This window comes from Chaetura pelagica, unplaced genomic scaffold (genome assembly GCF_000747805.2).
Source record: "Chaetura pelagica isolate M959 unplaced genomic scaffold, ChaPel_1.0 scaffold21, whole genome shotgun sequence".
In the NCBI taxonomy this organism is placed as follows: domain Eukaryota; kingdom Metazoa; phylum Chordata; class Aves; order Apodiformes; family Apodidae; genus Chaetura; species Chaetura pelagica.
In genome coordinates this window covers 1,206,763-1,221,806 of record NW_009952251.1, presented here as the reverse complement: position 1 = coordinate 1,221,806, position 15,044 = coordinate 1,206,763, and the positions used below count along the sequence as shown (strand labels likewise).

The 15,044-nt window shown below is 37.0% G+C and overlaps 1 protein-coding gene across 1 annotated transcript in view; it reads left to right on the top strand.

The window, feature by feature from the left end:
• The first annotated feature begins 725 nt into the window (after nt 1–725).
• Nucleotides 726–15,044, top strand: part of BMPR2 (bone morphogenetic protein receptor, type II (serine/threonine kinase)) — a 71,391-nt gene continuing 57,072 nt past the window's right edge. The window contains exon 1 of the mRNA XM_010007383.1: nt 726–794. Coding sequence (XP_010005685.1) covers nt 726–794 — 69 coding nt within the window. The remainder of the gene's footprint in view (nt 795–15,044) is intronic.

Sequence of the window (15,044 nt, the reverse complement as noted above, 5' to 3'; positions counted from 1 at the left end):
GAGTTGTGTGTTCCCTCTCGTCCTCGCCTTTTTCCTTTGCCTCAATGAGACACAATAACCGTAACAGGACGTTCAAAGATCTTCCTGTACTCTTAGCAAAATTTACTTCTCTTGTGCTATATTCTAAATCAATTGAGAAATAACATCTTAAAGATGTAAACATCACCACCTTTGAAAAAGACGGTAGTTTTCACATTTCCCGTTCATTGTGAGCTGTAAATTATTTTCTAAAATATTTCAGTCCATTATTTTTCTTAAACTATAAATGTTTGATATAATGATTTCTAAAAGGCAAAAAGCTATTTTTTGCTAATGTTAAAAGTATATTTTCTGTATCACTAGTGGGAAAAACTACAAGTAATTTGTAGCTTATCTGAATTATTCAATTATTGAGGCAACTGTGTTTTAAGAGATCAAAAAAAGAACACTTTCTGAAATAAAGTTCTGCTGGACCAGAAGGATTTTCAACTGTTTTTCCTTCCGTATTTAGCCTTTGATTTTGATCTGGATAAAATTTAAGGCTTTCTAAAAAACACAGTGGTTCTGAGCAGCACCAATATAAAAAGCTTTTCATTTTCCCTCTTGCTGAATGTTTTGAACAACTAAGATGCAAAACTATGCCCTGAGATACCTGTGCAAAGGCAACCCAGAATCATTTTGTGTAGCTGAGCCATTGTAATGTGTGAATTTGTTTTAGCAATGGATTGGATGACCGTGTTTCATAGATGGGGGCGTTGCTGCGGCTAGAAAACGAGTTACAGGCTGCTGCCACCCAGGGCTGTCAGCTGCAAGAGGTACTCTGTGCTCACGTTAACCAAGTTGTTTTGCAAATTTGCAAAAAACACTCTTTTCCAGACTTTTCTTTAGAAATTACAGTCACCTCATCAGTTTAACAGTTTATTTAGGAAAATGATGGCATTCTTAACACAACTGGGGAAACCTCTTCTACCTGAAGAAGTAAATGGTAGCTTTTTTTGATGCTTTTGCTGGGTGGATGGCAAAATTTATACAGTGCTGTTTTCTGTTTTGAGAACAGAACCTGATAATGAGTCAGAATATTCATAAAACTAACACATGGCCCCTCGGCCTCTCTAGGACTTGCAATTTCAGAAAAATCCCTTTGAGGAGATGTGGTATACAGGCTCCCATGCAATTTACTGTTTGAGACCTCTAGGTATCTTTTTGGATAGAAGAAAGTATGTCTTGAAGGTATTTGTTACTGTTTTTTAGATGCTGGACTTAGGCTCACAGAAGTGCTATTGAATGAGATAAATTGTGGTGAAGGAGCTTGTATGCTGGTGAAACACTGCTGTTTGTACAGCTGCAGATCAGTTAATAGAGACATAAAGAAGCATGCCAGAATGGGGATCTGAATAGTCCTGTGTTGTCTGAAAACTGCACACATCCTTAGTTAGCTGGGTTGACTGTGAAGGAGGGAAGCAGCCTTGTCCCATACTATGTTAATAGTTTCTGAGAGCGGGCAATGCAATCAGGAGTACTGCTGAGCGGTTACAGTTAGCTTTTTAAGGTACATTTGTTTTACAATGCAGATGAATTGTCTGTGTTGTCTGAAAGAAAATGTATTGCTTGTTTGCTTTTTCCAAGGGATTTAGAATTACTGTAAGGATTGCACAAACTGATGTTGAATCAGTGCAATGGTACTGTCTTTTGCTAGTAAGTCTTAGGAACACGGGAAGAAGGAAGAGTAGAGAGGGATGAACACTTGAGTAGCCGGCTGGCACTTCAAACTATAGCTGATACTTGAGCTAGACAGAATCGATTACAATGTCTTTTATCAGTTTAAATTTTAGTGGGTGCTGGTCTGAAAGAGGGGAGAATGTGCTGATGGCTTTTACTCTCTCTAGATTTGTTTTACAAGAAATGGTAGTTCTGCAAATATTTTAAACAACATAGTCAAAAGCTAAAAATTGGAAATATTGCTGACCAAGCTGAAAACTTCATGTTTTTTTCCCTAAGCTAAAAAGATGCGTTTCTTTAGATATTTAGTATGTTAATGCTATAGATGTTCAGCAGTTATAGATAATAGTATGTAGCAAAAATATCACTGACCACTGCAGCTTATTTGCTTAGTAATTCTACTGTGAGGGAAGTACAAAATAAAATTTAAAATAATCACAGAAGCTTTTGTTGTTGACTTTTTTTCCTAAGCTTTAAAGTGACATATTTTTCCCATTTATCTCAAAAGATCTGTTTGATAGTTTAGAACGTTGAAGCTTTCCTTAACATAATATAAATCATACTTCAGGTCCTTGAGACACTTTTTGTGACATGGGAACTCTGTAGCCACAGGTCCTGCATGCCATCTTTATACCTAAAAGTAGCTGAGATGGTTAGAAGGAAGTAATTTTACTGAAGTTTTGCTTTTTCACAAAATATCCACAGGAGAAGTGTTATTTCCTTTAACTTGTTTAGATTTAAAAAAAAAAAAAAGTTTTGAAGATTCTGCATAATTATGAGCTGAATCATCTCTAGTTAAAGTTAGACAGACAAGTATATCTGGCATTTTTCTGTGCCTTGATAGCATGGCAGAAATGTGTAATCAAATTTGCATGTCTGGATTTGCATTTAGTAACTAAAGCTCCATGTATATAATTTAGAAAATAATTTTTGTTTAGATATTTGATTTAAGCCATGCTTCCAGTTGTTAGTGCTGTTGATGTTAGTTTCTCTTAATTGCTTGCAGGTTAGACATTGATACTGCTTGAACTTTTCCTCAGGCCCGAACTTTGTATTGTAGGGCATCCATCAGAAGTCACATACAGTCCTTCACTTACGATGTTTAAAAATTAAAAATAATTCAAGGAAAAAAATGAAAGCTGCTTCTTACATGTTTCAAATGACAATGGTAGCTTAAACCTTTTCATTGCTCTTTGCTGACTAGTGACTGTGGGATTCCTTACAACAATAGATGGACTTCACAGGGTCTCCACATAGTTGGCAGCTGACATTATTTTGATTGTTAAGACCCAGGACTCTAGAAGGGGAATACAGATGTACATTCTATCTACTATTTTTCAAATATGGCCTGGACAATACTAATTAATTGCTTGACCTCTGTGTTTCTCTCCAGTATTTACTTTCTTTTCAGAATGAGAATTTATGCTGTCCCCATTTTCCTATTCTCAAATTCTTTGAGAGGTGTGCCAAAGAAGCCCAGGTGTTTGAGGTCAGCTAGGAAATTATTTTTTCTTCCACTCATAAGAACTGAGCATTCTGTCAGCAACAGCAGAAGCAATAGGAACTAGATATAGTGTTCTTTGATGTATTGGTAATAGTTTTCATTTATGTGAACTGGAGGACAAAGGGCTGAGTCTCCAGGGCATAATGATGTTACTAGTATATAACTATATTGCTAGTTGACAATCAAGGCTTGCAAGAATCCTGTAAATACTGTGCCAGCCATAAGCAGTGGTAAATTGCTCATCTTACCTTGCACTGTACTCCTGCTACTTCATTCAAGCCAAGAAGGTGCAAAAAGGAAGGTGCAATAAATATCTGAAGTTCACCTTGGAACTGAGGAATGGCTTCTGTAAACTCAAAAAGAAAATAAAGAGCCGGATTAATATCTCCTTAATTATTTTTCAGAGTAGGGGCCAAGCCAGAGCAGGAATTTTAATTGTTTTCTCTTCCATGTGTTTTTGGCAATAGGAATACAATGGAGAACTGTGAAGTATTTTGATGGAGTGTAAATTTTTACTTGAATATTAAAAAGGCAGTTATAGTTCATCGTGGCCTCTCAAACAATCTTTTGGTTGTTCTTGCTTCCATAATGCTGAATTTAATGCAGAACAGTGGAACCAATGAACTAAATTGATAATGATCTGTTGTTCATCCTTGGATGGCTGTATAAAAAAATGTAAGCCAATAGTACCTTTTCTCCAGTATTAACTCTTTTCCTAGAGGTACAATAACCCTGGATTTGTTTACATTCTCCATAGTACTTCTTAAAAAAAAAATATATTATTTTCTAAGATTTTAATTCAAGAACACACAGTCATTTCTACAAATTGCAGGTAATTAGGTAGAGTTGATAGACAGTAGGTATAGTAAAATAATACAAAGTACTCTGTACTCTGGATGCAGTGTAGTGAGTTGAAGAGCTGGGCTACCAGAGAAATCTCCTATGCGGGTTGGGATTCTGGCTCTGGTGAAATATGTGGCAAAACTCCACTAGCTTTAATGAGGTCAGCCCTTGGGTTGTAAAGGGACTTGGATAACTACCTTGCATAATTCTTTTTTTTATTCTAATGACATTTCACACAGGCATTTGGGTGCAAAAGTTTTAATATAAATGGTTTTGTTTCCAAAACTGCAAGAATAGGTGAATTTATCTGAGCCTGTGTGGTTTCGCAAGAGCAAATTCTGCAGCAGATGTCCCTGCTAGTCTTTGGAGGCTTTGTAGGAGAGAGGCACCTTATAAAAAGCAAGATAGACATGGCATTTTGTTCCATCTGGAATCTGAGTATGCTACATCAAGGAAGCTTCAAGATCTGCAGTTGCTATAGTGATGCTTGCAGTGATGTTTTTCAGTACTTACTTTATTTGAACACATGTAAAAAGTAAAGCTTAAGAAAATAAAAGTTGACAGCCTCAGATTCATTTAGCTTTAAATGGTGGTTTATGTGGAATCTCCTAAATCAATTTCTACATATCAAAAAAACAGTATAAAATGAAAGGAATGTCTACTCAGTTCATCCTACTGCCAAGAGTAAATTTTTTTTTTAAACTAAATTTTTATTCTTTTAAGACAGTTGATGCCAGCGTAGGATTAATGTCAGCATATACTTCAGCATAAGGTGATGGGGGCGTGCGTGTGTAGATCCTGTAGGATTCAATTGTTTGTAATGCTTTATAAACAGACACTGCTGTGAGGAGCTTGTGTCTGGTTTTAGATTAAAACACAGCAAGACATTGCATATTGCACTTCTTCCATTTCTTCCTGTTCCACTGCAACTGGTCTTGGCTGGGAAGCCAGTCAGCTGTGCTGAAGAGGAGCAGAGAGACCTCTGCAGTGTTTCTTAGATTCTGCTCTGATGTCATCTCTGACTCTAACACTGCTATTTGGCACTTGACTGGAATTTAACAACTTTAGTATAATTTAAGTCAAGTTCAAATGGTTGTGTGTGTGCATGTGCTAAAAAGTTGTAGAAGTGAGAAGTGTGGATTGGATCTGGTGATGGGACAAGTTCTGGCAGAGTTGGGAGTGTTGTGCTTGCCAGAGCTGCTCTGAGAGCTACTGTGCTGGTGTTAAGTAGGAGGTACTTTTAAGTAATCTTTCTTTCCCCTGTAAAACCTCTCATGTCTAATGTCTCTCATGTCTAGTTTTTCTCTCTATTGGAGCAGTCTTGGTGTCTCTCCCCTATCCCTAGTGAGCTTTCATTTAATTGAGATCTTTAATTTGCTGTCAAATTTGATTGAAAATAGCAAGTGGGCTGTGCTTTATTGTGAGGGTAGAGGAGGACAGAGCCTAAAAGACAATTTTTGCTCTCTCACCATTTGATGTGTCTGGGTTATGGAGCAGACCTGGTTAAGGAGGGGACTGTCAAATTTTTGTGTGGGCAGGAGCAAACCAATATGGGAGAAATCTCCATTGCTGTCATTCTTACTGCAGTGATGTGCCCGTCCACTGGTGAATCCATATAGGCACAAGCTCTCACTGTTCTGTTAGTGGGATTGTCTAGCAGGCTGACCAACAGGGTCTTCTACAGTGAGTGCTTGTGCCAGCCATGTTACTGTAGGCCAGAGAAGTCTCTGAAACATCCATGGTTTCCTTCCCTCTGTTTCTGGAGTTACACAAATGTTAGTTATCCCATGGAATGAGAGAACAAATTAGTTCCTCTGAATAGGGACTTTGATAAGCACTTTTTAGTAATAGGCAACATGACAGTAACCGGGACAGTTTTGATCTTATTTGGATGAAAGCAAGATCTGGTTCCAGTCTTGGTTTATTTATAGTCAGAATAAAGGCACAGTGTAATGACTCGAGCAAAAAATGCTGTAGTGTGGAGGTCAGGTCAGAGGCTGAAGGATGCCAAGGATAGTCACAGTGGAGCCATGTAGTGCATCAGCTTCATGCATGTGTTAGTATGGGGGATTTGTTGATACTTTTAAAATTGTTACATAAAGATGAACTCATTTCTTCATTGTGGACTTACATTGTGCTAGAAATTAATTTCACCACAAGCTTGGATGAAAAGAGGAAATGGACTTGGTGAGTTGGCAGCTGCTCATAGGTGTGGTGCTGTATGTATAGTGACCCAGAAAAGGTGTATTTGTGCTTGTTGGAGAAACTGGCATCTTCTGTCATGGGGGGAACAGGCAAGGAAATAATAAGCAGATGGAAAAAAGATGAGTGCAAAACTCAATTCTGTAGGACTTTGAAAGTCGAAATTGGAAGTACAACAAGGTTAAGCATTAAAGGGGAGAAATAGCATGGCATAGACTTGCTGCTTGAGGGGTGCAAAAGCAACATTGAAAGGAGCATAATAATGAACTCTGCACTGGGGAAAACCTATCTATGACTTTAATTGTGTTGGACAGATTTTGCACTCACAGTTTCAGTAGCTTTTAAAGTCCATGGTATTTTGTGAGTAAACTCTACTCCGTGGATTCAGAGATAGCTGAATTTCATCGTACTTATATTGTCTGTATTTTTCAGTTACAAGTTAGTAATTTTGCAAAGCCTGTGAACTGCTGTGTCCTGTTAACATTTTTCAGTGTAGAAAATACCCTCAAACTTGATTTCCATATAGAAAAGCCAATTTTATTTTATTTTTTTACACTTTTCCTTTGCTACCCTATTTGGCTTTATATTGAATTGAAAGAGTTTCAGATGAGGGGAACAGTGCCTTTCTGCTTAAAGAACAACTTAGGTGGTTTATGTACTCATTCATTGGGTAGATAAAGCTGAGTCATGACTGGATTAAATTCCTCTTTTTTATCCATGGAATGTTTCTTTCCCCCTGTAACAGGCTGCACTGACTTGCTATCACTGATGGGAACAGTTGCATGTTTCCTCTGTTGCACTTTCTAAATTTCTTTTGCTGTTACCCTACAAAGATAACCTGGCCTGGATATTTGTATTCTGTTCTCCGCTTTAAAGAGAAGAGATGTATCTGCCAACATTTAAATTATTTTACTTCCATTTTGAATCAATATCTGTGTCATACATCCTTATGGTCCAGTGTTCTCAGAGAGCACTTACATCATACTAATTAGAGGGGAGGCAGAGGGAGAAAGGATTAATGAGACTGAGCTGGAGCTGCGTTTTTTTCCCCCTCTGTGAAATCCAACTGATACTGTTACTTCGAGCTTCTTCACTGATTTCTGTTAGTGTTATTCTGGTTCCTGAATAATACAGTGACTAGGTAACGTTTAAATTCACATCAATCAAAGTATTTCCTGTTTTTTCTCATCCTCATTGTCCTCAGTGATGTGCAATTATGATTTAGAATAAACAAGATATGATGGAAAATACATCTTTTAAAAATAAGCCAAAGACGATATGCATGAATTTGTCTGTCGACCCTCTTAGTAATCTTTCTGAGTTGCACCATAATTGGGCGGATAGATAGGGAGGAGGATTTCAAGAGCTGTTATATAAGGGTGAAAAAAAGCTTGCAAATCTGAGAGATTTGCCTTTCAGTATTATGGGACAGAGACAGCAAGCAAGATTTGGAGAGTAAACACGTCATAAACAAAGAAGCTGAGGATAAAACTATGGTAAGCTTCTTTTCTTTAACTACTCTGCCTCATTCAGACAGAGCATTTGAAAACTGAATGGCTGTTGTTTCATCTATATGGAACCTTTAAATCCCCAGAAGATGAGGAAAAGACAAGCTAGAGGAGAAGCAAGTAGGGGAAGAATAATTTATCTAATCTAAAAGCATTCTGGAAAGCCATGCTTTGAATAGCTGGTGCATATTTATACTTATGTAGTTACCCCTTGGCAGTCGGTCCTCTCGTCATTGAGTGTGAAATTCCAATTTTGGATTACTCTTCTGAGATACAGGGGCCATATCAATAGCTAGAAACTGCAATCAAGATGATTCTGTTTTTCTCCCTATATGAGAATCCTAGGATTTAATGTATAATTCCAAATGACATAGAACAACACCCCACAAAGCAACAAACCATGTGCAGCAAAAGATTCCATGTTCATGCTTCTGATAATGAGATACAGCTCTACTTTGTCTGCCAAAACTGCTTCTTTTATCAAATACCAGAAGGATGAACTCAATTGGTTACTAGCCTTGGGTTTGCTTCCCTGTCATCTGAAAGGAGTGGTTTTACCAGATGAATGACTCACTACTACAATATCCTTCCACAGCTGAATTTTCTTTAGAGTTAATAATTCTTGAATTTCCTGTATCAAATTGGAGTGATGCAAATGTTCTTCCACTACTAGTAGTGCAACTCATAAAGATGTTGAAAGAACACAATGTTTAAATGTTAGTAAGATGTTAGTAGAAAACTAAAGACATCTTATGGTTTTTGGTAAGCAAAGCTGTAAACACTTGAGTATTATGTTAAATGCTGGGTTCTGCTGCTTTCCTCTTTGGTAGTAGTAGTTCAGGTCCCAGTCAGAACAATAATTCTTTGTCATAGCCTTGAGGAGGAAAGTGTTGGAGCATAACAAACTATTTGATTACTCTTTAGTAACAAAGAAACATCTGTTATTGAGGGCTGTTGGAAGTTTATGTTTTGCAAATTTTTCTATACATGAACTGAAAGGCTATTTGAAAAAGGTTTGTACAGAAACCTGTAACTTCCAAGTTGTTAAATTTTTCTCTTCCATGGTTTTACCCTAGCATCTGATAAGCATTTTGGCGTTGATTTAGTTTTTAGTAAGATCTGGGGAGAAGGCTGGAAAGTCAAACCTTCACAGGACAGCATCCTTAGGTCTGAATGGCAGTTCTGTAATTCTCTTTGCTTCTTCATTTTGTCATGTTTTACTCTAAATGTAGTTTTGAATGTAACTTTTTCTAAAACCACATGCAATTTATATTCCATAAGTTCAATTTTTTTACTGTATAATAAAGAAAATAATGAGTTAATATCACATTATCCTGGTCCACCTTTTTACCTGGCAAAAATGGAGTATTCCTGAAAGCTCTTTCCAAGGAAGCTAGCTGTCTACAGTCTATGATAATCAGCTGTAATGGCACATAGGCAGCTGGTTTGCTAATCCTTTGATTGCAGTATTAGTTTGTCTCAGAGATTCTGAAAACCTGTCTGATCCTGTAAACATGTTTAGTGAATACCGTAGAATAAATTATATCTTGCCTTGAGACTAAAACACATATTCAGGTGGAGTTGTGTGTATGCACTGTGCTTCTGGGCTTTTCCCTTTTTTTGGTAGCTGTATTTATGTTTAAAGGGAAAAAAAAAAAGAGAAGAAAAAAAGAAAATAAATACTTAAATTCTTTTAACATTGGAAGGATTTGTATTTTAATCACCAGAAATTGTTCTTATCTGGCTTATCCCCATATCAAGTAATTTAGGCTTGGATCAAGATCTCTTATTTAGAGGGAGATTGCAAATAAGATTTCCATTATACAAATGTATGAAAAACAATGGGAAGCCTACTTTGTATATCTGTATGGCTTATTTAAAATATCCAGTATTCTGTACAACTGTATTTTTTATAAAGAAACGTACTTTAATAATGCATGTGCAGCCATGAGTGTTTTTTCTTGTTATACTTTAATTTTCATAAACTAGAGCCAATTTGCTAGAAAATATGTACATGAATTAATAAACCTGATCTGAATTTCTTGAAGACTGCTATTTAAATGTTTAGTGCGAGTTATATTGCTCTCTAGTGTTTCTAGTTAAAATTAAAGAGAGAAACTTATTCTTTTCGTAAATGATAACATTCTCAGTAGTGGCTGACGAAGTGCTCAATCATATTTTTTTGAATACAGACACCTAAATCTTCTAACTGATACTTGTTAAGTATCACTGTAATAAATACATATACCACTTTGTGCTTTTGAAGGACTAATGTCTTCCAAAAAAGGTGAAAATGTAAAGGAAAACAATTATTTACCAGCAAATTCTGCCATTGTGAAGCCTTTAGGTTTTTTGTGGGGTTTTTTTGGGGGAGGGTTTGTTTGTTTTGTTTTGTTTGTGTTAGATGAGATTTGTCTGTGTTCCTTCCTTCCTTCCTTGTCCTAAATGCCAAGATGCTATTTGTGCATATTTCCTGCCCTTAGTACATGTTTGATTCAGAAAAAGTGTGAACTCTAAAAATCATGGACTGAAGCTCTTATTGTATCTATATGTCTGTGGCAGAGGGCTACAGCGTGCCTGGGGAAGCCTCTGCTGGTTCTGGCTCTGTGCTCAGCCCTGGAACAGCTGGTTGGGGGGTTCGTCTTGCTAGTGACCCAAAGAACTTTGTTTTCTGCTCACGCTACTTCTATGTGATTTGAGATGGTTTAACCTGAGCTACGTGGAGAATATATGGGGATTTAAGATGGACTTTTAAAACTTAATTGTAGTCATCATCCTCAGGTGTGTAATACAAAAAGTTAAGTGAGTTGATTACAGTCTTTTCTTTGAGTGTCTGTGTTTTGGGAGTGTCCTTTTTCTTGTTTCTGTTATTAGCATAAACAAAGATATTAAAAAACATCCTCTACTGTTTAAAATATTTTGTTGTTTCCTTGTCCACAGAAGTTTGTTTCTTCGGTGTGACATACAGTACATGAAAGCTGGTCCTTGAAACAAAAGCATGTTCAGTAATCTAGGCTTGTCTGCATGTACCAACCATACCCTTTTTAACTGCGTAGGTTGAGAAATCAGAAGTTAATGAAGAGCTTGTCTTGACTAGACACTGATTTTTCTGAGTATACAAAATTTGCAACAGTTAGCTTGTATCACCTTCTTAGCTGATGGAGTTGTTATTGGTACAACAAATATTTGAATGGGAAAGAATAAATGCATAAAGGGAACATATGAATTTATTTTAAATAGTTCAATGTTGTGCCCATAAATTTCTAAGAATTTAATTACTGTAGCACCAAGAAGTAGATAAACAGTGACCTCTATTTAATGGGCTGATAACCTTGAAGTCTAGCAGAAGCAAAAGTCAGTTTTTTAATTTTGCTCAATTCAACAGACACCTGTAAATATCTTTAGTTTATAATTCTTGCCATACCTTCTCTCAATTAAGGAACAGAGAGTAGGAGTGTTTGAAGTAAGTCCCAAGTTCCTGCAGCCGCCCACAGTCTCTTACTAGTCCTTGATAATACTCAATCCTCTCCATGAATTGGCTTTCACCTTGCACTGGCTGAATTAAGATGCCTAGTGAGCTGTCTTGTTGATGGTGATCTTGACTCTAGGTTATGATGGTTAGTGGGATATTCTGTGGCATACCATACCATTAAATGCCTTGAAGATAAAGACTTGAGAGATGTTTTGAACTTAAACATATATTCTTTGAAAATATCTGAAAATGTGAGAGGCTTGACACCCTCATTAATCATAGAATCATAGAAAGGTTTGGGTTGAAGGGACCTTATAGATCCAGTGCCCCTGCATGGGCAGGGACTCTTCCCACTAAACCAGGTTGCTCAAAGTCTCATCCAAACTGGCTTTCAAGACTTCATGGGAAGGGGCTGCCACACCTTCCCTGGGCCACCTGCTCCTGTGTCTTACCACCCTCACAGAAAATAATTTCTTTCTAATATATTTTTAAAATTGTGTTTCTGGGTGGAAGCTAGTTTCTGCTTTTGCTCCTCATCATTTTTTTTGTCTGAGATTTCAGATTTAAGATTTCAGAGCCAAATAGGTATTTCTTCTGTAGTCAGACAAAGGATAATAAAATTTATATTACTGAGGGCAAAATATTATTATGACTTTGGAACTTAATTTTCTGTAGCTTCAGATCACAGAACAGTTGCTAGTTTCCAAATGTTTCAGTGTATAGCGATTAGTGTAATCTTTCTGAAAATGTTTACTGGAAGAATTTTTGTAATACACGACAAAAGGCTGTATGGGTACTATCTTCAAATTTAAGATACTGAAAAGTTTTTAAGTACGTCTTCTAGTAATATATGCAGTAGAAATGGCATCTCTGCTTGCTATAGAAGTGGATATTTTCCATGTGTAAGGGGAGTATCCAGTAACAGACTTTTTCTCAAAGGGATCTAAAGTAGACTCTGAAATAATTGATTTTGCTCTGGGAAGTTTGTTACATCTGATTTTGGGGGAGAAAAACCACATCATTAGTTTGCTTTACTGTTGCTTTTGCTGCAGAGTTTCCTGTGTTATTCCATGAAGATACTTCACTTTGACAGCCCAGATAAACAAAAGCCAGACACTCATACCCAGAAAGAAGTCCATGAACTCCAGTCTAGGGCAAAGATAAAGAATTTGGGCTTTTTCAGTTCTGCAAATACACTCTGGCTGCTGGAAAAGGTTATATGTGACTAAGGCTGTAATAATTTTTGTTCTGATATAATTGCTAAACAATAACATGAGCATACTTTAATCTGAGTGGAGACATAGTCATTTAGGAAGTGAATAGTATTAAAAAAAATAATTGGAAAAATGCTAGGATTGTTTAAATCCTGTAATATACATATTCATGCTTTCAGAAGATTAAATGTAGGCTGTTTTTTTTTGAGAAGATCTTGAGACATGGGATGTCCAAATTTCATTGAGCCAGTGAAAGCCAGCCACTTCCTTTCCTATGTTTTTCCAGAAATCTCAAATGACCTTTAGCTTCAGTTGCAGTAATACTTAGATCAGGTGAAAGGTATATAACAAAGCTGGCTTACAAAATACTTTTTGTTGAAAATGTATAGTTTTCTATTGCTCAGCATCTTGAGTCTGAGTAGATTTTTTCTGAGCTGATTCAGCTTTGCGTAAAGACTGGAATTCCTGCTTACTCATGGGGTAGAATAAGCAATCATTTAATCTTGAGACAAAAAGATGGTGCAAACTGAACAAAGTGATTTGAATCAATAGACATACTTTCTAACATGTGAAGCACTGCAGAAAATTATTTTCTACTTTATTAAAATAGAGGAAACTCCAAGATTGTTGTGAAAAAAAACCCTTTTGGAGTTGATTAAATATTTTTACACTTTGTACTCCACCAATGTGTTTAGATTAGATTCTCCCATAACTGACTTTTAAAACATACTCCATGATTTGACACTTCTGTGTTATTTAATGATTCCGTCATGTACATTTTATGCTAATTTACTTCTGCTTTCCAGTATTTGAGATTGACAGCTTTTTCCAAAGGCTTTTTGAGTAGACTTGAACCCTTGCATTTCCACATAGGACATGCTGACTGGATTTTCCTTTAATATGGAATGTGAAGTTTTGGGAAATGGCTATACACTGCCCCTAAGTTTAAGTCTGATGGCAAAGATAAGTATTTTAAAGCTAACAAACTGAATGCTGAAATACCGTGACATGTTACTATTTTTGCAACATTGAACACCCCCACCCCCACCCCCCCCCAACTGCAGAAACATCTTGCTGCAAAGTGTTTAACTGTTTCTTAAATGAAAAGTTGTGTGATAAAATGTTGTCAGTCCTGTATAATTGCTGAACTAATGTTACTGGTTTTTAACATACCAGAGTGGGTTTTTCCACTCCTAGCAGGTGTTATATTTAGAAATTTCATATTGGACAGATTGATAATCTTCCTGTTTGTTACATACATTTCATTTTAATTCTGTCTTTTTAAAAGTCAGTGGTAATTTAGCGTAGTGGAAAAAGATAGAAGAAACCTGATGAGCTAGGCACATATACAATACAACCTGTGTGCCATCTGAATGTAGCTATATAAGAATATGGAGGAAAATACTGCATCGTTGAGGGAGGTGGATTCTGGTTTAGATGTATACATTCTGGAGGAAATCTTGCAAGGTGAGGAAAGCTGACTGGTGGACAAAGTAGAGGTAATCACAGGTCCGCTGGTTAGGGCTCTAGTTGAGTCTTCAGGACACTTGGTTTTAATTCTGTAGTTTGTCCTTCTCTGACCTTGGCTGAGTCAATGAGGTATATCCTCATTACAGATTTGGCTTGAATCTCTTCCCACATCAGCTGAAAAAATGTGTAAGCCTCTTGATGTAAACCAGGAACCAGTATTATATTATCTCTGTTGGTTCAAATTTGCTTGAAATTCTTGAATGTTGTCCCACCAGATTTTGTGCTGGACACAGGTGTTGCTAGCCTTCTTGCCACAATATATTGTATTCTTAATAGATGGATAACATTTTGATTCTGTCATAATGTCTGATTTGGATGACTGCACAGCAAGGCAGTCAGGCTGCCTCAGAAACATTCAAAAAGTTGTGAAAATAAAGCAGTGACATAGATTATGGGCTGAGTAAGGTGAGGTATTTTTGCATAAAATCTGGCAGCATTGCAGGACTGCTTAATTTGTCAGCTGCTAGCAATGAGTCTCTGCTGTCCTGCTCCTCCTGCATGGCTCCTCTTGCTTAAGCTGGGTTCTTCTAAGTTAGCACTTTATTTTAGAGTACATTTGGGGAAAGGGAGAGCAAGGCCTTCACTGAAGAATGAGTTCACCATTTACTTTCTGGCTACTTCTTACTCCTCTGATGAATTTCCTGGTGTGGTGGATGTATCTAGGCAGAAGCATGTAACACTTATGGGCTGCACAGTGGCTGTGTATGGATGGCCTCGTGGCAGCAAGGCTGTGCTCGGAAGGTCAGCACATTGCAGTCAGAGCTGAGTGTCACAGTGGTGCAAGGCAGCAGGGCCAGGGTGGGAAGTGAAGCAGGAACCTTGTGCACACCATGGGAGATACAGTGAAACTGCTGCGTTATCTAGATTTGTTTTATTCATTTAGTGCTAACATACCACTGTTACTGCAGAATGAAGTTGAAATACCAACATACATTGTTAAAGAATACACAACAGAAAAAGGCTGGTGTTTCTGTCACTGCTGGTAGTGTTTATCAGCAGACAACACTGTGTTAGAAAGCGATTAAAACAGATATTTCAAAAGTACTTGGTTAAAGGTTAGATGGAGGAGAACA